We start from the raw sequence: 22,764 nt of genomic DNA, 5'->3' as shown, positions 1-22,764 counted from the left end.
CTGTGAAAGTAAAAATGAATAAACCATCTTTGTTTTTGTTCTTCCAAAACAGAGGTGATGAAAGCTTCTCAACAAGCCATCGAGCGGGGTGTGAAAGACTGTTTATTCATAGATTATAAACGTAGGAGTGGACATTTCGATGTGACAACTGTTGCCTCAATAAAGGAGATAACAGAGAAGGTGCTTCTCTCTTTCTCTTTCTCTTTTTATGGTAACTTTACCATCGGTTATATTTTTTTCTCTTAAAAAAGGAACCTTCCCACAGTTCTGCTGTAGCTAAACTAGTTTGGGCCTGCCAGCTTCTCAAGTGGGAGACAGTCTGGAACCACACAAAAACTTATCTGAACTCTTTGGAGAAGAGGCAATGCACAAGGAGATAGAAATATGACCCTTTCTCAATTACGTTTACATTCTTATATTTAAAAACTGGATTGATGTGCTGTTTCGATTCTGTAATCCCTAGATTAAAGTGGCTAAGTAGGTGAGCCAGCAAGTCTTGTGGTTTGAGTCTAACATTGGATGTTGTTGACTTCCAGAGCATATGGCAGTAACTTTCCATGGCACACTGGACAAAATGAAGAACTTCCTATCCCTGTTCTTCAGCTTACACTTCATGGGCCAAATCTAATGCAACATGGCAGCCAATATTATCATTATTTAACAACACTTACATAGTGTGGGATTGTAATAAACCTCAAAGCCATTTGTTGTTCGCATGCAATTTACATGCCGCCTTTCATTGTAAGATCTCCGTGTGGTTCACGGAATAAAATACAGGATAAAAACAAGTAAATAAGTAAATCAGAACAGTAAAACAATACCTGCCTTCCCACAGATACAATTAAAAGGCAGTAGAATATTAATCTCAGGTGAGGAGTGGGAGGTTTCTGCTTCTTCTATCAGGAAGAGCACCCATCCAAGCTCCCCACCTCCTCTCTCCCTGTCCCATTGCTACAGAAACTTTTATCTCAGACCTGCTCTGCTACTGGCAGTAAACCAAGCTGATGAGAAAAGTGCTTTTAGGCCATTTGGAAGTTTCAGGTCTCCTCACCTGAGCACAACTTCCATGGTAAAAAAGCATGCCCTGCCCACCCCACTAATGGAGATGTATGTTTAAATAAGAACATGCCGCTTGCCTCCACCACAACTAGCTTGGGCCTAAGTAAATTTGCTATGGTGTTCAGGTTCTGCATTTGGACATCCCAAAGGCATCTGGCTGGTCACTGTGAGATGCTGGGCCTTTGGTCCAGCAGGCTCCCCTTCCGTTGTTAACTGGGCAGATAGGAAAGACGGCTTGGGGAGAGGCAGGTTTGAGAATATTAGGCTGGTGATGAGTATAAAGTCAGGTGTTTGTACTTCCTGGCTCCTTCTGTTGGAGAGAGTGAAGTAGCATGGGGGAAGCAAAAAGTACAGAAATACAGAGAGAGAATAGGAATGCAACCAGAATGGTGTCTCAGAGCAGTGCTAGAAACAGAGTTATGGAAGCTAGAAGCTAAATGGCACCTTAAACCCAGGTTATGGGCGCAACAACGGAATGTCTAGGTGCGCTTTTTTAATAACAAGAATATAAAGCTGAAAATGAACGAACTGCAGCTAAAATATTCTGTACATTTTTGACATGGTCTAGTCCTTCCCCTGCCCTCCTGCTAATATTCTTAAAAGGGTCTCTTCTCCAGTCTTCAGACAGTAGCTGGAAGTGGGAAGACTGAAAAGGGGTCCCCCTTTCCTTCCACTGCAGTTTTAATCTGAAATCTGAGGTGCAGTACTGTGCCCATAGCTCAGAAACTGCTCGCGATGATGAAATTGCGTGTCACAAAATGCGCCTGGAACAATGGGGGTTTCGAGCACTGTCTCAGAGAGAGCAGGCAAGCTGCAGGGACACTTGTGAATTTCCTTGATAGTCTAAAGTGAGCTGTTATTGTCCAGTCCCCTCCTCTGCAAAAGGGGGCTAATGAAACTGAGCTGCCTTGCATAGCTGTTTGTAAGGGTTGCTGAGTGAATGCACATGAAATGCTTTGAACATATCATTAATCAATTATTCTTCATCAGGACTGCCACTGCCTCTTGGACATTGCTCCTCATGCCATCGAGCGGCTCCACAGCATTCACATCTACCCAATCGTCATTTTTGTCCGTTACAAAAATGCCAAGCAGATCAAGTAAGTGTGAGGTGTGGGCCGGGTGGTGGCTGTAGGGATTCGGGTAGTGCTTGGAGGATGGCGTGCTTCCAGGGCTTTCTCGTGTGCAACAGGAAAACTGCTTTCACTTAGATATGCCATTTAGGCTGCAGTCTTATATCTGCTTACCTCAGAGTAAGCCCCATTCAGGGGTAACTTCCGAGTAGATGTGTGTAGGTTGCACTTCAAAATTCTATGAATTCTGAGTATGGGGCTGCACTGCATTATCATATAATGTTGCCATGCTTTTAATTATGCATACGTTGGAAGAAATCTGCCTTCTCTGCACAACTGATTTTTGTACATTGGTTATGCTATACATAGGTACCTCGGTTTATGAACTTCATCCATTCTGGAAGTTCGTTCTTAAACCGAATCCACTCTTAAACCAAGGCACGCTTTCCTGCCGGCGGTGCCTTTCCACTGTTCAGCCTCTATTCGTAAACCGAGGTAAAGTTCGCAAACCGGAACACTACTTCTGGTTTTGCGGAGTTTGTAAACAGAATAGTTCGTAAACAGGAATGTTTGTAAACCGAGGTACCACTGTATAAATAATATATGTTTGGTAAAGGATGATTTTTTTCCATATGAGGTCTACAGATTTGCATTGGATTATATTTATATATAGTCCTTTGTGGCTACTATTTTTAATGCTTTTTAAATGCCTCGAGGCCAAGGTGTACTGTACAATAATTTCATTAAGAACAGGCCCCCGGGATTTGCAAAGAAAAGTAAGGCAGTTAGGAAGGGAACAGGGAGAAGCCGGGTCAGCTCCATAGAAGCTGTTTAAACCAGGGGTAGCCAACAAGGTGCCCATCAGATGTTCCCTGCCAGCATGATATTTAAACCCTTGCAAGGAGGGAGAGGTGCAAAAGTCAGGAGGCATTGAAGAGAGAATGAAGATTGAAAATTGGACAAGTACCGCAAGGTTTTGGCAAGATGAAACTGCCAGTGAGGGAGAGGGAGAAGAGAGGGAAGAGATCTCCGTACAGAAGAAGTAACTTTGAAAAGTGGCTCTGATAAGAAAACAGGAATCCAGGCCCAGGTGGAGTGACAGAGGCAAGCCAACTTTGGGAGCCAAGTGGCAACCACTGGGCTTTGTGGGGCAGCTGCACTCACACTCCATATATCCACCTTGCTCAACAATTTTCAATGCTTGCTTCCTTACAATTATGGTTCATAAAAGATAACTGAAATTTAGGATTTTAAGCAACATTTATAAACGATGTTTCCTATATATAAAGGTTTTGGACAGCCATCCAGCGCCCTAAGGGTGCTTTCCGGTCACAGTTGACAGCACTGCCTCTGTGTAGGTGCCTGTTGATCGTGGCAGATTGCCTTGCCAGTTGCAGCAGATCAAAGGTTAGCTCATGGGAAGACAAACCAAGGCCTGGGGGCCAGATCCGGCCCAATCGCCTTCTAAATCCGGCCTGCGTACGTTCCAGGAATCAGCATGTTTTTACATGAGTAGAATGTGTGCTTTTATTTTAAATGCATCTCTGGGTTATTTGTGGGGCACAGGAATTCGTTCATTTCTCCCCCCCCCCAAAAAAAAATAGTCCGGCCCCCCACAATGTATGAGGGACAGTGGACTAGCCCCCTGCTGAAAAAGCTTGCTGACCCCTGCTGCTGCAGTTTGTGTGTCAAGCGGCCTTCCTATACTGGACACCAGGTGGCGGTCTCTACACACCATCTATGCCGATTAAAATGGGCTGCAAATCTGTTTAGCTCCCTAATGGTTTGCCTTGTGTCCCCTGAAAAATTAAGCGTTTAACGAGCTTTTTCTACATTTCTGTGTTAGAGAGCAAAAAGACCCCGTCTTCCTGAGGGACAAAGTTACACAGAAACATTCCAAAGAACAGTTTGAGACTGCTCAGAAGATAGAACAGGAATATAACAAGTACTTCACAGGTTTGTATGCCAAAGGAAACAATAGCAAAGTGGAAGGCTAACTTCTGATTCCTCTAGCTGGTTGTGTTTATGTGTGTTTGTGTATTTTTTTGCAACAGCATTCTCCCCCCCCCCCTTTAGCGGTCACATGTGTGTGTGTAGGTCACAGTATAGCACCTGGTTCCCCATAACCAGAAGAATTATAAAGCATCCCTTTTAGCACTAAACATGTTCTACTTCGAAGAAAGGGAACAATCAATAAGTCTGTGTTACGTGCTAGGATTTCCCGAATGGTCAGCTCAAGGGATAGGAAACCCAGCAATGTCGGGCGCTAAAAGCTGGCAGAAGCTTCTGGGAGAAGTGGGGGACAGAGCTTGCAGCTGCCCAGTCCGATCCAGGTAAGCTGCAGTGATGCTACAGTTGGGAGAATGGTGCCATAGCTGTTTCCAACTATATAGGTTGCTGCTGCAAACTGGTCCTGCCAGCCCCTGCTCAGTCACTTAGGCACTTGACTATGTCCAAGGGACAGCCTGTGCAACATTTTAATGCAAGGCCCTTTTCCAATACAGTCGTACCTTTGTTTTCAAGCAGCTTAGTTCCTGAACATTTTGGCTCCCATACGCTGCAAACCTGGAAGTGACTGTTCCGGTTTGCGAACTATTTTTGGAAGCCGAATGTCTGATGGGGCTTCCAATTGGCTGCAGGAGTTTCCTGCAGCCCATCAGAGGCCGCACTTTGGTTTCTGAATGTTTTGGAAGTCGAGTGGACTTCTGAAACGGATTCCGTTCGACTTCCAAGGTACAACTGTATTAGCAAGTAAGGACTGCAAGCAAATTGCGGAAGACACTGTGGAGAATGGCTAGTAGCATTTTAGTTTGTGTGTGAAGAATGAAGACATTCTGTCTGTTGGTCTGTATCCTGGTTTCTATGACTTCTTGGGACTGTGTGGTTGGTTCATATGCACAGTACAAATCACTTTTTTTTTTAAAAAAAAATGCAGTCCCTGCCCTCAAGCTTACAACTTTAAAGAACAGGTCACAAAAGGAAAAGGGTTCGAGAGGGATGTTGGGAGGAGGAAATAAGCAAGTTTGGCGTCTTGGGTATCCCATTTTATGAGAATTTTCAGGAGACGTAAGAACACCCATAGACACTGGACTCCAGTTGGTCTCACAAAAGTAATACTTCACCTCCCAGAGCTCAAAACAGTTTTGCAGATGACAAAATCAACCAATAAGTATGATTTTATTTTATTTTTTTCCCTGGAGGCAGTTCCATTTTGGGTTTGCCCATCACTCCATGATCGGTCCCCCCCCCCCATGCTTTACTGCTGTCTATTGACATGCTTCTGGAGGTTTGAGGGGAATTCCCTTCCTACTCCAAGTTTTAGGGGTGGTGGCTACTCTCTTAGCCCCAAGGGCTAGCTGCCCTCCTTGCCTCAAGAAGTACAGAAAGGTCCATTTCCTGGTAGAATTAGAGATAAACTGAGGGAGAAACAGGGAACTTAATTTATGCACGCAGATCCACTGTGGCATCCTACTAGGGAGTCTCAATGACATGTTCCCTCTCAGCCTTGGGAATCAGTGGGATTTGTGCAGTGGAGACATGCTAAATAGTCAGGTTTTTTGGAGTGCAGCAAGATAATTGGTTATGGTGCTTGAGGAGACTTGAGAGTCCCATGGACTGCCAGAAGATCAAACCTCTCCATTCTTAAGGAAATCGGCCCTGAGTGCTCACTGGAAGGACAGATCGTGAAGCTCCAATACTTTGGCCACCTCATGAGAAGAGAAGACTCCCTAGAAAAGACCCTGATGTTGGGAAAGATGGAGGGCACAAGGAGAAGGGGACGACAGAGGACGAGATGGTTGGACAGTGTTCTCGTAGCTACCAGCATGAGTTTGACCAAACTGTGGGAGGCAGTGGAAGACAGGAGTGCCTGGCATGCTCTGGTCCATGGGGTCACAAAGAGTCGGACACGACTAAACAAGAAGAAGAAGAAGATAATTGGATTGGAGAAGCCTGCAACACTTTGCTTGAGAAGGAGGCTTTGCAATAGGCCAACATATCCTTATGATAGACTCTTGCTGTGTTGGTATTTTTCTCCACTGATACTGCTGTGGTAGAACAACAAAGCAACTATGACTGGCTTTGATCATAAATGCAGTTTTAAGTGTTTAACTCTGAAACCCCTAGAGTGGGGTGGTAGGAAATTCCTGGCAATTTGCCCTTGTGCTTTGCCTTGCAAATCCAGCTTGGATGTCCCTAAAAGCATTTAATGGGCTCTAAGTGAGCACCATTGTGTTGTATTTTCTGTTAACTTTAACCCTTGAATAAGCCTGCCAGTTCTTTTTTTATTACTATTATTATTATTAACCAGTCATGCCTGTTTTATTAACGAAACCCATAAACGGCCATCTTCTTATATTTGGAAATAGTGGCTTGTTGCTACGGCCATCATCTCTTTGTATATTTCTGCCTTGCTACTAAACTTAGCCTTCTGTTCAGCCATGGAGGTTTATTATGCTATAACCGGGGTCCCTCTAACCATATTTAGATTTAATATGTAAACTTTGTCACGTGATGCCTCTGAAAATAGCTTTCGGAGGGCTCAGTAACAAAACAGTTGTCTTAGAGGATCATACTCGTGGGGCCTGGCTGCTTTCTGCTCTTGCCATGTTTTTGTTAGCTGTATTGCAACAGCAAAGGCTTTCTTAGCAGGAATGAAGGTTCTCAGAAGCTTGGCTGCTTCAACACTGATTTCTTTTGCTAACCACAAAAAGAACTCTGCTTCCACAAACGGTAAAGAAAAGTGAAAACCAGAAAGCCGAGTTCCTTTCTCCTCTCCCAAAGCTCAATGGGGGTTACAAAGAGATGCCCCCTTATCTTAGGCCTCTCCCTGTGTCACTCTCAAACTATTCCCCTGAAAGGAACAACATGCAGTTTCAGTCTCCTGAAAAATCTACATCTTAAATGTCTCTCTGTGTGTCTCTGCTTCACCCTTTGTCTCTATTCTTTGAGAACCATAGTTGAGCACACCTGAATGCCATTAAAGATGCCAAGAGTTGGGTCCTACAAGTTCCACCATCAACACCCAAAGTCCATACAGTGAGAACGCATAGAGAGGCACACTCTGTATATGCACCTCCCTTCATTATCCTGAATCCTGGGCCACATCGAGGTCTAGTTCATACACCTGGTGGTGGAGATGCTTATAAGGAAACAGGCAGGGTTGTTGTTGCTGTTGCCAAAGAGGCAGGCCACTTTTTGAACTGATAAGTGACAACAGGTGAGAAACCAAACAAAGCCCAACTGACGTGCCTGGTTCTCTGCAGGTGGTTGTGAGGTTAAGGGAGGGTGTCCTACATATGACCACCTTGAGCTCTTAGGAGAAAGGGTGGGGAAAAACCATCATCACAACTAAGAAGGGGGGTATTAATCCCCCTTCCTTTTAATTGCTTCAGTGTTTTTCGATTTCTTGACGCTAGTGCAAATTCAGCTCCCCCCGTAAACAAGCATGCTGATTGACTGATGTGTCTGTGTGTGATCCTTCTTTTCACAGGGATTGTCCAGGGAGGCCCTCTTTCGATCGTTTGCACTCAGATCATGACAACAGTTGATCAAGAGCAAAACAAGGTCCTGTGGATTCCAGCCGGCCCTCTATAGACATATGGAGCGAAGTGACTGAAACGCTGCAACAGATTCGTACATAAAACAGTTGCTTGCAGTGGGTGTTGTTTGGTCCACCCTTAGCTGCCTGTATGGTTGGTACAATTTGGATTCGTCACGGACAACATCTGTGAGGCACCCGTGGAAGGCGGTAGGCCTTTCGCTGGCAGAATTCTTGTACATTTGTTCCTATACAAACGAATGAATGCAGAATTTCTTTTTCATAAGACTCTGATGCTGCAAAGTGAGTGAGAGAGAAACCCTTTAGGATACGTTTACAAAAACCTCTCCCCCCCCCCAATCCCAAGTATTTGGTGGTTCATGTTTACTTGAATTTTTTTAAAACAAGCAACCTGTTCAGCTTCCCCTTCCCTAGTCACCCCCTGCTTATTTCTCCTCTGCTTCTGATACGAAGAAAACCAAACAAAACAGTGTCGAGTTCCTACTCAGCTGAGTGAGCGTGACTTTTTCATGAAGTGTGGTTCTGTCCTTCCATAAGAGCTGTTCTACCTTCAAGAACAATCAGTTGTGTGGATTGTGAATGGGTTTTCTTATAGGTACCCATTTGGGGAGTGAATCCAGGGGGGAGAAGCACTCTTCTGATATATGGGTGAGGCCACTGTTTGTATCTCATAAACTCCTTTGTCTGTTCAAAAAAGGTATTGGCTTCTTTTATGCATGGGTTAATATTTAAATGTCATGGTGTATCTGATCAAACTGTGCTCATTGTGTATTCAGAATAATAATTTTGGGTTGCTGGGCCTACATTAAGCAGTAAATCATAAGGTTTAATAGCTGTGCCTAGAGACTGCTTTATTTTATCACATTTAGGTAGTCTATGTAATTGGAAGCTTACATTGCTAAAGCTTTGTTCTTTTGGTGTGTAATAGCCATAGGGATTTTTATTTAATTAGAATTGCACTCTCTGTTATAGGGATCAGACAACCTCTAGTGTGGTCCTGTAACTTGTTAGTTTTCCCACTGTCGATAAATGTAGTGTGTGTCTGTTTTGTTTATTTGTTTTTTGTTACAATATGTATCTTCTCACTGTACCAAATTCCATTCTATGTTTCTTTTTGCACTTCTGACTTCATTTCCCAACCGTGTGTTTATCTTTTTTTTTCCTTCGTAAAGAATTGCATGTCATGTTTTGTAGGTAATGTAACTTTATTGTTCAAGTATCATTTAAGTAGGACTATATTTGTGATGACTGCTCCTAACATTTCATTATGTACATAGGTTTTCTTTCTTCTGATTTTTCCCCTTCCGTTTTTTTTTAGTTTTTGCTTTCTTTTTGCATTAATTAAAAAAAAAGGGATTCTTCTTGCACAGTTGTTCAAAGACAAAATTTGGTTGGAAATTTAAACCTCTGTTTTGCAGATACTATTTTATAATTCAAAGTACAGGAGAGAGAGAGAGAGGGAAAAATGTAGAAAGGCTATTGATAAATTCTTAGTTAAAATACTGTTAATAAGTTGAGGGACAACATATATTTTTTTTAAAGAGGGAGGCCAGAGTTGGACTTCAACGGTACGATTGAAACAGACCGGTACTGTTGCAACATGGATTTTCTGAACTAAAAAAAAAGTCACTTTGTATGAAAACAAAAAAGTTGTGTTAAATAAAGGTCAATTTCTATAACTTGACTTGTATGGTAGTGTTGCATAATTCCCTGTCTGACTCTGTTGTTCAATTTACTACTATCAACCATACTATGAACACCAAGCAAAAGGTTACAGAATTAAAACAAATTCATAGACATTTGTAATGGTCATTTTACAGTGAGATTCCAAATTGCATTTTGTTGCAATTACCCATTAAGCATAATGACTCCAAAAGAAAATTCAGAGCAACGCTTGCTTAAATTTTGATACCATTGGATTTAAAAGATGCTAGCTTGACATACTACTCTTTGTGCCCTTCCCATTTAACAAAATAATACATTTTGAGTATCAGTGGTAAACATCTGCCTGACGGAAATCTGGCTTGGTAGATGGTCCTTTTTCTTTCCAGTGTAAGAGGCGTTAGGCAAAAAGTAAAAATTCTATGACCTCAACCCTGCAGATTTGGAGTCCTAACCTATGACCTTCCAAAGCCCAGTTTGGAAATGGGACTGCTTTATAAGCTTTTCTCAAGCTAATGTGTGTAAGGCTGAAAAATAAAAGAATTCCCCCAAGTTAAGAGAAGTCTTAAAATGGCAAAGCCACGGGGTGGGGTGGGGGATACAAATTTTGGACCATGCAAAGGCTTCATTGGACCTGATTTCAGAAGTCTTGGGAGAGAAAGAATGTGTTATGAATGTACGTCTTATGAAGTAAGCTAGCATTCCTTCAGCTACTGATATATTTGAATACAGTGGTGCCCCGCAAGACGAACGCCTCGCAAGACGGAAAACCCGCTAGATGAAAGGGTTTTCCGTTTTGGAGGCACTTCGCAAAACGAATTTCCCTATGGGCTTGCTTCGCAATGTCTTGCGAGTTCCTGCGGGTTCCCTCCCTTTTTCCCCCCTTTTCCTAAGCCGCTAAGCCGCTTATCAGCTGATCCGCTGATAAGCGGCTTAACAGCTAAGCCGCTAAAAGCTGCTAAACCGCTAATAGCGCTAATCTGCTAAACTGTCAATGGGCTTGCTTTGCAAGACGAAAAAACCGCTATACGAAGAGCCTCACGGAAAGGATTAATTTCGTCTTGCGAGGCACCACTGTATCTATCTCCATCCTCTCCCTCATTAATAATCTGCATGATTTTGGTTTGGTGAGCTCACTGAAGAATGGCCATAAACTCTACATAACGGCTAAGTGAAATATTTTCTGCTATTGTATGGGGCATGTGATTATCTCAAGGAATGAGGTGGTTTTTCTAATTCTACATTTTGACATGACAAAATGACAGAACCATGGTGGACACTGGAGTGAGTTGCATAATTGTTTAGCTAAAAGTGATGTAGCTGGAGGCTCTCTGATACATTAGATGGATTAATTCATTTCTCCACAGTTTGGGGCACATAAAGATGAAAATGGATGATTATCTGTAACAACTGGGAGGGAAAGGGGTTAGCTCCACCCCTCCATTCAATGCAAGAAAGGCTATTGCACTTCTACAAGACCAAAGGAATTGGCACTGCTAGTCTTCATCGCTTCCTCGAAGGTACAAAGAGTCCTGCCTTACACTGTGAGCCTTCCATTCTTACTTCCTGGCCAGAACCACCAAAACCCACTTGCGGGGACATCCCCACTTTCAGCCACCGGGAGGCAGGCGTCACAAAATCTTGGGCAAGCGTCTATTCCTATCCTTGTTACTGCAATGCTTTCGTTCATTTCCCCAGACCCCACGGCCTCCTTCCCTGCCCTCAGCCAAAGATTGCTTTCAGATCTGAGCCATAATAAAGAACAACAACGCCAACCATCCTGGCCGAACGCTGGGTTTCAAGAGCAGCTTTTAATCGTTTTCCTCTCGGGGGTGGTCGCTATGTCTCCTTACTCCTCCGATGGAGCACGAAGAAAATACACACAGAGAGAGAGAATGGCATGCAAAAGAGGTGAGCCGGGCAGGGGTGAAGGGAGGCCGATCTCTGCTCTGCCGCCTTTCCTTCTTGCCATTTGGGGTCCTTCTGAAGGAAGGTGAGGACAGGTGATCCCACCTAGGCCCGAAGTCACCCCCCCCCAAAGCAGGCTCAAAGCTGCTCAAAGCTTTTCAAAATCATTTTCTCAGCAGCTAAACATCTGCTCATTTGCTCTGCTATTGCAAGGCAAAATGTTATTCTTTTATCAGCATGAGAAGGCTTCAAAGAAGGCTAATGAATAACTGTCAGAGCTGGCCTGAAAACTGACTTTTATCACATTCTAGTTGCAACATCTTGGACATGCTGAATCGCTCTCACCCCCCTTTCCTGGGAAGGGCGCCAAGAGTCCAAAAGAGTATCAAGACAGGGGAGCTTTCTGTTCATGCTCAGAGAAACCTCAACATGGGGCAGGACTCCTGAGGGAGAAGAAAGGAGAGGGAACTAGAAGGGGAATATATACTCTGTGCAAATGACTGTGAACTGGTGCATGTTTTTGTGAACTATCACACTTGCTCCTTCTACCAGTTCATGGATGGTAGAAATAAAAGCTTTTTCTCCGAAACTATTCCTTGAGTGTCTGTTGACTCCCATCTCCTTTTCCTGGGCGCAATATTTTCCCCACCCGAGGGCAAAGCCTCATAAGGCTACCCTTCCTCCCCGGCCCGACGATTAGTCACTGAGATCTGCTGAGAAAAAGAGAGCGGATGGGAAAACATCGCTGGATTGGGACTCCAACTCTCTCTCACGCCAAAAGGACACGTGGGCCGCCTGCCCGCCCTTCGGCTCCTCCCGCCGCTCCCTGTCAAGCGCGTGGCTCTCTCTCCCTCCCTCTCTCTCGCTCTCTCGCCCGCCCGCCTCCATCTGCTCGAGGCAGCGTCGGAGAAGCGCGCCGGGCCGCTTGGGAGGAGGCGAGGGGAGCCTGGAGAGCCCCGAGAGCAGGCAGGAGCCAGCCGGGAGGGGAGCCGAAGCCGAGGCGAGAGGAAGAGAGTGACGGGGGCGCGCCCATCGTGAGGCGAGCAAGGGAGGGATCCTGCCCGCCCGCCCGCCCGCCTTCTCCCCTTGGTGGCGGGCGTCGTGAGGGGGAAGGGGCTGCAGCCTCGGACTGGCCGTGCGCTGAGGCTCGGCTTGCGCGCCTCCCCGCCCAAGAGCAGCGCTCGGGCTGGGCCTGGGCTGGGCCGAGGGCGCTGGCCGGAGCAGCAGCGGGAGCTCTTAGCCCGGGCTGGCCAGGGGCGGAGGCGGCTCCAGGAGATACTCCTCCTCGGCCTCCTCCTCGGCCAGCCTCCCCCCCCCGGACCATGGAGGTCCCCTGCGCCCGCGGGCAGCGCATGTGGCGGGCCTTCCTGGCCTCGTCCACGGTCCCCTTTCTCTTCTCCTGCTCTGGAGGACCCCCAGGTACCTGGGCACCGTCTGCTGCCACGGTGGGGGCAAGGCGAAGGTAAGAGTTTCTCTTCTTGCCCGGGTTCTCCCGCTTCACACGTTGCCTAGGGCGGGTCACACTCGCGTGTCTAGCGGGCGCCTTCCTCTGGGAGCCGCGAATGGCCGAGGAGTGGGGGGAAGGCGAGGGTTGGACGCCTGCCGAATGTCCCCTTCATGGTTGGCAACTCATTCCAGGGAAACTTACAAATCAACTGTGTGTTCAGGCTGCAGCCGTGTATCTGGAGCCTTTGCGTGTGGACAGGGAAATGGGTCCCAGTGAGGTCGGAGGCTTCTTTCTTGAGGGCATCTGCTTAGGAGAGCAAGTGCTTTTGAATGTCACCTGCAGCTCAGTCCTTGGGAACTGCAGCCTTAGTCCCAAGTAAACTGCAAGGGATAGGGAGATTCATCTTCTTTCCTTCCCTTCTTTTGGTCCTTTCTAATTTACTGTTACCTTTCTCCAGGTTTTCCCCATGCCCCTTTGTTTACTATTTCTCTTCATTTTACCCTTCCATTTTTCCTTTCTTCCTCTACCGATATTGTTTTCCACATACTAAGATTTAGCGTTAATAGAAGTCAGAGTAACGTCAAAGGTTTATTGCTATTTTAGCACAGATGACAGTAATTTAATCCTCCTGCCTTCTAACCATCATCAGTTCAGCAAGAGTTGTTTGTTGTGTGCTTGCTGCCCCAGGTTGCCTCCTGCTGCTTTGGTACTAGGAGAGCAGAGGGCCTTCGTTGTTGTTGATATGGCATGAAAAGTTAAAGACATCCTCAAAAGGCAATAACCTCAGATTTTGGATAAAACTGTGTTGGACCAGCAGTTCAGTAGTGGCCATGGGTGAGCTGAGGTTCAAAGGTTGAGACTTCTTTTGTCTGAAGTGGACAGGGAGTCTTTAGAACAGTGGTGGTGGTTCCTCTTTTCCTTGTTGAATGATGGCTTCAGCTACTCCTCCCCACCTCACACAAACAGGCTGAGAAGGAGATGCACCAAGGTATAAACTTGCTAGCCAAGTTGTGTGGCTGAGAAGGCTGAGAAGGAGATGCTGAGAAGGAGATGCACCAAGAATTCGGGATTTGCCATTTGCAATACTTGCCAGAAGTCATGGCAGACTGGAAATACATACAAACGGAACACAAAGAAGACATTTGAATGGGCGAATAGTCTTGAAACATTCACACATTGCCCACCCCTTCTCATTCACCCCTGTTTCTTCCCACTTAATCAAAATCTTGTTCCCTTTAAGGTCAGAATTCAAACTGAGCCACTCTGTATGGCTCTTTCCCACCTTCTTTGTAAGCAGAATCCATGTGGAATTGTCATCTGCCATGGAGGGAAAATCCCATAAGCACTGTAGAGGCAGAAACATTTTAGAAGTATTGTTGTGGCAGAGACCTGGCCACATTGCCCCTCTTAAGGTGACCGCTGAAAACTGTCAAGTAAAAGAACTGAGCAACAGGTGGTGATGGTGGGGAAACAGGTCTGAATCCACACACAAATGTTGATGGAGCCAGGATTTTGAGTATCTCACCCTCTTTTAAATCCATGGGATCCTTGCCCATTGCACCATCTTTCCCACTCTGGGGAAGAGGCACAATTCACATACAATTACAATCAGCTCCTCATTGCCTGTATCCCAACGGTGGGATTTTTGTGTTTCCTCCTCAATAGTTTGCCAAAGGTTTCCCTTGAAGGCATTCTTGCACCAGCTTCCCAACCTCGCAGCCAGTGACAGATTGCGCTTGAGTAAAATGGAAAGCTAGTTGTTAAAGCTCAAATGTTTTTAAAAGAGAGCAGCAAGCACTGGCCCCTCGCTAACGGAGCCTTCCATGACTGTTCTACCACTGTTGGCTCCTCCCCTTTCCAGAGCATTCTTCAAAGACTCTTTCACTTCTTCATCCCATAACAGATGAAAGAGGTTGGTACCTGCTCTCCTGTTCCTGACTCATTCCTTTCTCTCCCTTTTTGGTATTACCGTATTTTTCGTCCTATAAGACGCACTTTTTCCCTTCCAAAAATGAAGGGGAAATGTGTGTGCGTCCTATGGGGCGAATGCAGGCTTTCCCTGAAGCCTGGAGAGTGAGGGGGGTGCGCACCGACCCCTCTCGCTCTCCAGGCTTCAGGAAGCTATCCACTAGCCGTGGGAGACCCAGCTCTCCCACGGCTAGCGGAGACCTTACCAGAAGCTTGGGGCGCTCTGAGCTCTGCACGCCCCAAGTTTCGGGATTAGCGCAGCGCTCCGCTAGCCCTGGGAGAGCCGCGCGGCTCTCCCACAGCTAGCGGAGACCTTGCCGGCACCTAGAAGCTTGGGGCGCACTGAGCTCCGCTCGCCCCAAGCTTTGGGATTAGCGTAGCACTCCGCTAGCCCTGGGAGAGCCGTGCGGCTCCCCCACAGCTAGCGGAGACCTTGCCAGCACCCAGAAGCTTGGGGCGCGCTGAGCTCAGCACACCCCAAGCTTCGGGCTTAGCGCAGCGCACCTGGGGGGGCGGGAAAATTTTTCCCCCTTTATTTCCCCCCCCAAAAAAATAGGTGCATCCTATGGGCCAGTGCGTCCTATGGGGCGAAAAATACGGTATGTCATTTAGGAGCAGCTGGCATGGTGTGCAAATGACCTGTCACATATTAGTTAAAGGTTTCCCTTGAAGGCATTCTTGCATCAGTTTCCCAACCTCGCAGCCAGTGACAGATTGTGCTTGAGTAAAATGGAAAGCTAGTTGTTAAAGCTCAAATGTTTTTAAAAGAAAGCAGCAAGCCCTGGCCCCTTGCTAACGGAGCCTTCCTTAACTGTTCTACATGGTCACTGTTGGAACCAACAGCCGTTTGGCTCCTCCCCTTTCCAGAGCATTCTTCAAAGACTCTTTCACTTCTTCATCCCACAACAGATGAAAGAGGTTGGTACCTGCTCTCCTGTTCCTGACTCACTCCTTTCTCCCCTTTTTTGGTATTATGTCATTTAGGAGCATCTGGCAAATGACCTGTCACATATTAATTTAATTGATTCTGTCGTATGGACTCAAGACAACTTGCAGCAGTTCTCCCCACCCCACCCCACCCCATAAATTTGTAATAGTTCTGTCCCAAACAGGCTTGCGATCTAAGGAAATCGAATGGTTGGGGAATGAAAGAGGTCAGATAAATAAAAATCACATAAACATTAAAAAAACTAAGAGCTGCAAAACCAATTAGTCCAGAACCAGTCCAAAGGACAAACTCTTTTTGTAGGCAACCACCTGTTGGTGGGCTCCGTGTACCTCCGTGTAACACTGATACAGTGTTAAGACCAGTGCTAATAGCTGTAGGTGCTGTTATAGAATTAATAATACTGTGGGTGGGCTGGTTGCCTGGAGGTGACAGTTTCAAATGACTAGATCCGCATTTCTCAGACTTGGGGCGCCACTGGTCCTGCCAGCTAGGGATGATGGGAGTTGTAGCCCAACAACAGTTGAAGACCCAAGTTTGAGGAAACACTGGGTTAGGTGTTAGGAGACCCAAGACTCGTGTTTGTGTAGGGCTGGGATGCCCAACAAGTAAAAGAACCATGTCCCTTGTGAACCAGTTTTAATGGCGCTGAGTTCACATGATATGTGGATTTCAGCTAGGTCAAGGTCACTCTAGACGCCCACCCCATTACGCAGCGTCCCATTCCTCCCCTCTTCCCCCCTCTCCCAGGTCTGAAAGCGGCACCTGCGTGCACATTTGTGCATGCTTTGAATGTGTTGATAATGGGAGTTTGCTGGACCTGATATCCCAAGCACCAATAGCAAGAGGCTTTGGACAAACTTGGTAGCAGTTGAACTACGCCCTGCTGCTTAATGGTTCACAAAGAGCGTTGGCCTGCTGTACTCTGCCTTTTTCTAAGTTTTACTCTCTTGCAACATGTGCTTTTTGAGATGCCAATGAGATGCGAAAAATGATTCTTTTACCTTTTTTATGCATATATCTTCCCCCACTGTTGTGCGCCTCACTCCTGGCCCTTGCATAAGTAGTATTTTTAATCGCATCATTCTGACATTCTGATAGAAATGGCAGGAACAAGGACACTTGTTTTGCATTTAGGAGCCAAGGTCACACAGGGAGATACCTTTCTTTAGAAGCAAGAACCCCTGTAACTCTTTCCAAGGTTCTCTGATGCCCGCCAGCCCATATGGCCTTGCACCTCCCTTGCTAGCCATGTGTTGTAACTGCAGGCACCTCTCCATAGGGATACAAGGTTGAGGCAGACACCACAAATGCACATGAAATGTAATCACAGTGGCACAGATTACAGTCACAAGCTCAGGTTACAAGTCGGCTGCATTTTCCCAGTGGAAGCGGGCCTTACATACAATCTGTCACACGCAAATATGTCTTCCGAAAAATGGTGGTCCTTATTTCAAGCCCTTGAAATAAGCACATTGGGTGTGCTTGAGACAACACCTGTTGTATTTGTGCTGTTGCGAGGAATTCCATTCAAGGGGTTGAATAATAGTGAGACTGGAGAAGCCAGTACAGTGGTACCTTGGGTTATATACGTTTCAAGTTACATACACTTCAGGTTACAGACTCTGCTAACCCAGAAATAGTACCTCAGGTTAAGAACTTTGCTTCAGGATGAGAACAGAAATCGTGCTCCGGCGGCACAGCGGCAGCAGGAGGCCCCATTAGCTAAAGTGGTGCTTCAGGTTAAGAACAGTTTGAGGTTAAGAACGGACCTCCAGAACGAATTAAGTACTTAACCCGAGGTACCACTGTACAAGTTGCTTTTTCAGCTGAATTTGGAGAAACCACTTGAAGCATCCGTTGTGTTGAGCTATTTCAATTGCTTTGGTTTGATTTGCTCATTGCAAACAGTGGAAAGTTTGTAAATTTTGATAATAAAACTGCTTTGCAGTGGGGGTTGAATAAACTCGATTTCAACTGTATTTCCAGATTTGCCAGGTTTGTGACGAGGGTTATCTTGGAAATGATGGTTCCCCTGCATATGTCATGAGGGAATGCCAAATCACATAAAAGTGGCTTGTCAAAATCTCAGATTACGCATAACTGAGATTTTCTCAGATAACGCATAACTAACGCATATCTGAGATCTCAGATAACGCATAATTAACCCATTATAGCTATATTTCAGAGTGAGTGGTACCAAGCATCCAGTGTAAGATTTGGGGCTGTTTCCCAATGAGTTGCAATTACTTTCCATGCTGCCAAGATCATATATAAAGCCAGTTCTTTTGACAATATATTTACATTGGTATCATCAAAAGATTCAGCCACGTTAAATTTGGACAACAAACAGTAGTTTCTTCAGTAATACTCTTATCAAAATTAAATACCAAAAATCTTGCACCAGCTGACATTCCCAGCATAAACATTATGTACAATGTTTATTGAAATCCTCCCCCCAAAATTAGGTGATACAGAAGAAATTATTTATGACATGTGCAAAGGAGTGCAGTACTATCTGTGTAGTACAGTCAACCCCTGATTTGTTTGGGGGTTGCATTTTGGGTCATGGCACGCAATGGAGGAGCCCTTTTCTTACTGCTTCCAGGGTCCCTGCAATGCATGCATGCACAGTCATGTATAGTTGGAACATGCGCAAAAATAGTAATGGCCTGTAATTTTAAGGAGTTGAGCATGCTGCTTTATGGACTTGAGTCGTGGGCAGGAGAGATGCCTCAGCTCCTTCCACATATGTGTCTGGAGGACTTTGGGTATCACATGGCAGGACAGAATGCCAACCATCTTTGTTTCCTAAGTCCGTATTCCCAGCATGTTTGCACTACTGTCTCAGTGATGTCTATGCTGGCTTTGCCATGTCCACAGAATGGGAGATGGCAGGATTCCCAAGGATGTCCTCTATGGGGAGCTGGATTCAGTCCCCCGGCCAATTGGCAGACCATCTCAGTGTTACACAGATGTCGATGGAGCCAGGATTTTGAGTATCTCACCCTCTTAGAAATCCATGGGATCCTTGCCCATTGCATTCAGTTAACTCAAGACATTTGGGATTTTGGCTGTCCAGAAAAACATTTTGGGCAGAATCCTGTGAGAAGTTATTCAAGCTCCATTGAAAGAAGCAGGAAGCTACAGAGGAGCACATCGCTGGGTTTTTTTTCCCCTGCTGGTTCTTAGGCAGGAATGCTTCCTACAGGATTGTGCTTATTGATTTTAGTGGACCGAATATTTTGAGGTCTCTCCAGTTACCCCCATACTTGGACTACAGCCGACCTAGGACTGGTCTTGGAAATATTGTCCCTGATCCAGAGCAAGCTTCTCACTCTTGAAACCTAATGAAATGGCAGGTCACAACTGGTGCTGTTGATTTCAGTGGGACGGAAGCATAGCTAGGACTGCAGTCCTAAACCCCACTTATTAGGGAGTAAGCACATGGAACACACTGAGAATTAGCTTTTAGTAGGCTTGCATAGGATTGCTATATACGTAAATTTCTCTGGACTGGGTCAGTGGGTGGCTATCCTGTGCATAGTTGAGTTACTCCTATCCCATTCACTCTGATAGGATTTAAGCAGCTTCATTGTGTTCAGGATTGTAGCCTGAGTCCCACGATGTACAGACACCATGGGCTAGTCACACTTCTTTGAAGTCTCTCAGCCTCACTCAGCTCACAGAGTGTTTGTTGTGGGGGAGGAAGGCAAAGGAGATTGTTGGCCTTGAGACTCCTTAAGGGGAGTGAAAGGCGGGCTATCAAGTCCAAACTCTAAACACTAATTGCTGCAGTGCAGCAATCGAATGGAAAGGCACTTGAAGTGCATGATAATATGAAATGTAATAGTGATGGAATGTTAAGTTTTTAAAATGATGCTACCCGATGGCTGCCCTTCAATCATAAAAAAGCACCAGGCAGTTAACTTGAAAGGCATAGGCAACTGAGCAATCCCAATTAGGTTATATTGCATTGGAGTAAATGTGTGTGTGCTTTAAAGGTGCACTTATTGTAAGCAAAGCTACTTGGAGACATTACCCAAGGTTTAAAAGTACCCTGCTTTTTTCAGTGCAGTTACTGGGGGGGTTTTCTACCCCTTCTTGTCTGTTTCCACATGCAGCATTAAAAAAAGAACAAGGACAGCATAGCTTTCTTCTTCAATACAGCCAGTTCAACAACATCAACAGTAATAAAATAGAAGAAGAAGAAGAAGAAGAGTTTGGATTTGATATCCCGCCTTTCACTCCCCTTCAGGAGTCTCAAAGCGGCTCACATTCTCCTTTCCCTTCCTCCCCCACAACAAACACTCTGTGGGGTGAGTGGGGCTGAGAGACTTCAAAGAAGTGTGACTGGCCCAAGGTCACCCAGCAGCTGCATGTGGAGGAGCGGAGACGCAAACCCGGTTCCCCAGATTACGAGACTACCGCTCTCAACCACTACACCACACTGGCTAGAGACTTAACTAGAGACTTAACAGAAATTCAGCAAACCAAAGTGTAGCATTATTATTTTTTAATGAAAATACAGGTTGCTGTAATCCTGCCACACTGAATAAGCTGCCAGTTATCCAAAAGTGATCCCTGTAGAAATTAGACACCTGGAGTAGTTGGCTGCCTGTGTGATGAGGACATTTGTTTGCCACCATCTTTCCCAATCTGGGGAAGAGGCACAATTCATATACAATTACAATCAGCTCCTCATTAGCTGCATCCCAACGGTGGGATTTTTGTGTCTCCCCCCCCCCCAATAGTTTGCCAAAGATTTCCCTTGAAGGCATTCTTGCATCAGTTTCCCAACCTCGCAGCCAGTGACAGATTGCGCTTGAGTAAAATGGAAAGCTAGTTGTTAAAGCTCAAATGTTTTTAAAAGAGAGCAGCAAGCCCTGGCCCCTCGCTAACGGAGCCTTTGGCTCCTCCCCTTTCCAGAGCATTCTTCAAAGACTCTTTCACTTCTTCATCCCATAACAGATGAAAGAGGTTGGTACCTGCTTTCCTGTTCCTGACTCACTCCTTTCTCCCCTTTTTTGGTATTATGTCATTTAGGAGCAGCTGGCATGGTGTGCAAATGACCTGTCACATATTAATTTAATTTATTGTGCTGTCCTAGGGACTCAAGGCAACTTGCAGCAGTTCTCCCCACCCCACCCCATAAATTTGTAATAGTTCTGTCCCAAACAGGCTTGCGATCTAAGGAAATCGAATGGTTGGGTAATGAAAGAGGTGAGATAAATAAAAATCACATAAACATAAAAAAACCAAGAGCTGCAAAACCAATTAGTCCAGAACCAGTCCAAAGGACAAGCCCTTTTTGTAGGCAACCACCTGTTGGTGGGCTCCGTGTACCTCCGTGTAACACTGATACAGTGTTAAGACCAGTGCGAATAGCTGTAGGTGCTGTTATAGAATTAATAATACTGTGGGTGGGCAGGTTGCCTGGAGGTGACAGTTTCAAATGACTAGATCCACATTTCTCAAACTTGGGGCGCCACTGGTCCTGCCAGCTAGGGATGATGGGAGTTGTAGTCCAACAACAGTGGAAGACCCACATTTGAGGAAACTCTGGGCTAGGTGTTAGGAGACCCAAAACCTGTGTCTGAGTAGGGCTGGGATGCCCATCGAGTAAAAGAACCATGTCCCTTGTGAACCAGTTTTAATGGTGCTGAGTTCACATGATATGTGGATTTCAGCTAGGTCAAGGTCACTCTAGAAATAATAAATGGGTTTGTGTTGTTCAGTCACTGTATTGCAGAGAACAATCTGAATTAACTAGAGTGAGAGAATATCCCAGGTCCTTGTGTCTAGGACCACAGTCTAAGCTTTGTTTTGTTCATTTGCTGGATTCCAGGAATGAAGAATCAGCTGTGAATGTATTCACCCGTACTGGTACAGAACACAGGGTGAAGATTTCTGCTGAAAATGGGTCTTTGTCACAGTTTGAGGCGCAGTGTCACCAAAGCTACAGCAAAGCGTTCAGAGAGAGAGAAATTGGAGCATTTCTTTGATGAGGAGTCACAGCAGGAACCTGATCCACGGTGTGTGCGTGGTCTCCATCCACCTGCACAATCTGCAGAACAGACCTCCACTCAGTTAAGTAGAAAAGCTGGTTCAGAAACCAGACCTTCAGGTGAGCTGCCCTCCTTTTTATATTTTAAGTGCTACTTGTTTTACATGCCCATTTTCATGCCTCTTTTTTTAAAAAAAAAACAACTAAAACCAACCAACACATTGGATCCCTTGGTCCCCAACCTGCCATTGGCCAGCTTTGACAAGAAGGCAGGGCCACCCCCTGTCAATCACACAATGTCCTAAAGATGTCAGGCGACTGACACCTGTCAGAGTTCAAACGTGGGGGGGGGGTGTCATGGGCCAGCTCATGGGCAATTATAGCAACCCTTTTTGAAGGTGTGCTTCCAGCATCAATCAGCTCACTGGCAGAGACAGTGAGAGAGAGCACCCACTTTCAAAGGAGAGGCTCTGGGAGCAGCAGCTCAGCGCCGTCCTGGGCGCTCGGCAGACAGGCCTCCCCTTTGCCCCCAGCCTTCCCTGCGTGAAGGTAGGATCCCCCTCCCTCACCCACCCTCCCCTGCCAGTCCCCCCTCACCCACACACCCCAGGTCCCCTTATGCGTGTTCCAGAGGACCACTCTATATTGCTTACAGCAGAAAGCTTGAAGATTTATTGTGAAATTCAGAGCCTAAAGGAGTCCCCCCCCCTTTCTTATGAAGCCTGACTGTTTTTCCTTTTGTATTTTAAAGCAGGTTCTTCCATCACCGTGAAATATCAAAAAGAAGGAGTAAAAATACCGTGGACGCCAAAGTACCCGAAGACTGGCTCCAATAGGGGTAATATATATATTTATATTATTTCTTTCTTGGGAATTACTGCATGAATGGAGAGTTCTGCTTTCTAGGTAGTAGATTTTTGTCAATGTTTGGAAGAGGGCACCCTCCCACCTTTGGTGGGCCCCCGGGGTCACATTTGGAAATCGTAAGAAACTGTCATGGGCACCACAACATAGCCCTTTTGCAGAAAAACAACCCACAGTAATGGGATGAGAAAAGCCTCCTCCCCAAAGCACCAGGTAAAACACCCATGCATACCCGCTTAATAAATACAACACAGGCACAAAGAAAGGTGA

General features: G+C 45.7%; 2 protein-coding genes and 1 long non-coding RNA gene across 21 annotated transcripts in view; 2 read left to right on the top strand and 1 right to left on the bottom strand.

Moving 5' to 3' along the window:
- The window catches only part of LOC309343041 (disks large homolog 5-like), a 116,877-nt gene that overhangs the window by 92,321 nt on the left and 1,792 nt on the right, over window positions 1-22,764 (top strand). For 16 of the 19 annotated variants that reach the window (XM_081864165.1, XM_081864167.1, XM_081864156.1 and 13 more), the window contains 4 exons: window positions 53-180; window positions 2,050-2,159; window positions 3,979-4,088; window positions 7,624-9,376. In XM_081864165.1, the coding sequence (XP_081720291.1) occupies window positions 53-180; window positions 2,050-2,159; window positions 3,979-4,088; window positions 7,624-7,727 (452 nt within the window). In that variant the 3' untranslated portion in view covers window positions 7,728-9,376. Of the gene's footprint in view, window positions 1-52; window positions 181-2,049; window positions 2,160-3,978; window positions 4,089-7,623; window positions 9,377-22,764 lie in introns of those variants that run through there. The other 3 variants (XM_081864168.1, XM_081864161.1, XM_081864162.1) reach the window with 3 other exon arrangements.
- Window positions 8,734-22,764, bottom strand: part of LOC309343218 — a 60,882-nt gene continuing 46,851 nt past the window's right edge. The window contains exon 2 of the long non-coding RNA XR_014157196.1: window positions 8,734-10,049. This is a non-coding gene — a long non-coding RNA (uncharacterized lncRNA). The remainder of the gene's footprint in view (window positions 10,050-22,764) is intronic.
- The window catches only part of LOC309343099 (disks large homolog 5-like), a 31,566-nt gene continuing 29,386 nt past the window's right edge, over window positions 20,585-22,764 (top strand). Inside the window, exon 1 of the mRNA XM_081864367.1 lies at window positions 20,585-20,603. The gene's annotated coding sequence lies outside the window, so the exon portion shown is untranslated. The remainder of the gene's footprint in view (window positions 20,604-22,764) is intronic.

This window comes from Podarcis erhardii, assembly GCF_964252035.2.
Source record: "Podarcis erhardii genome assembly, chromosome: 5".
In the NCBI taxonomy this organism is placed as follows: domain Eukaryota; kingdom Metazoa; phylum Chordata; class Lepidosauria; order Squamata; family Lacertidae; genus Podarcis; species Podarcis erhardii.
Note: the sequence above shows the minus strand (reverse complement) of the source record. Positions and strands in the feature narration are given on the sequence as shown.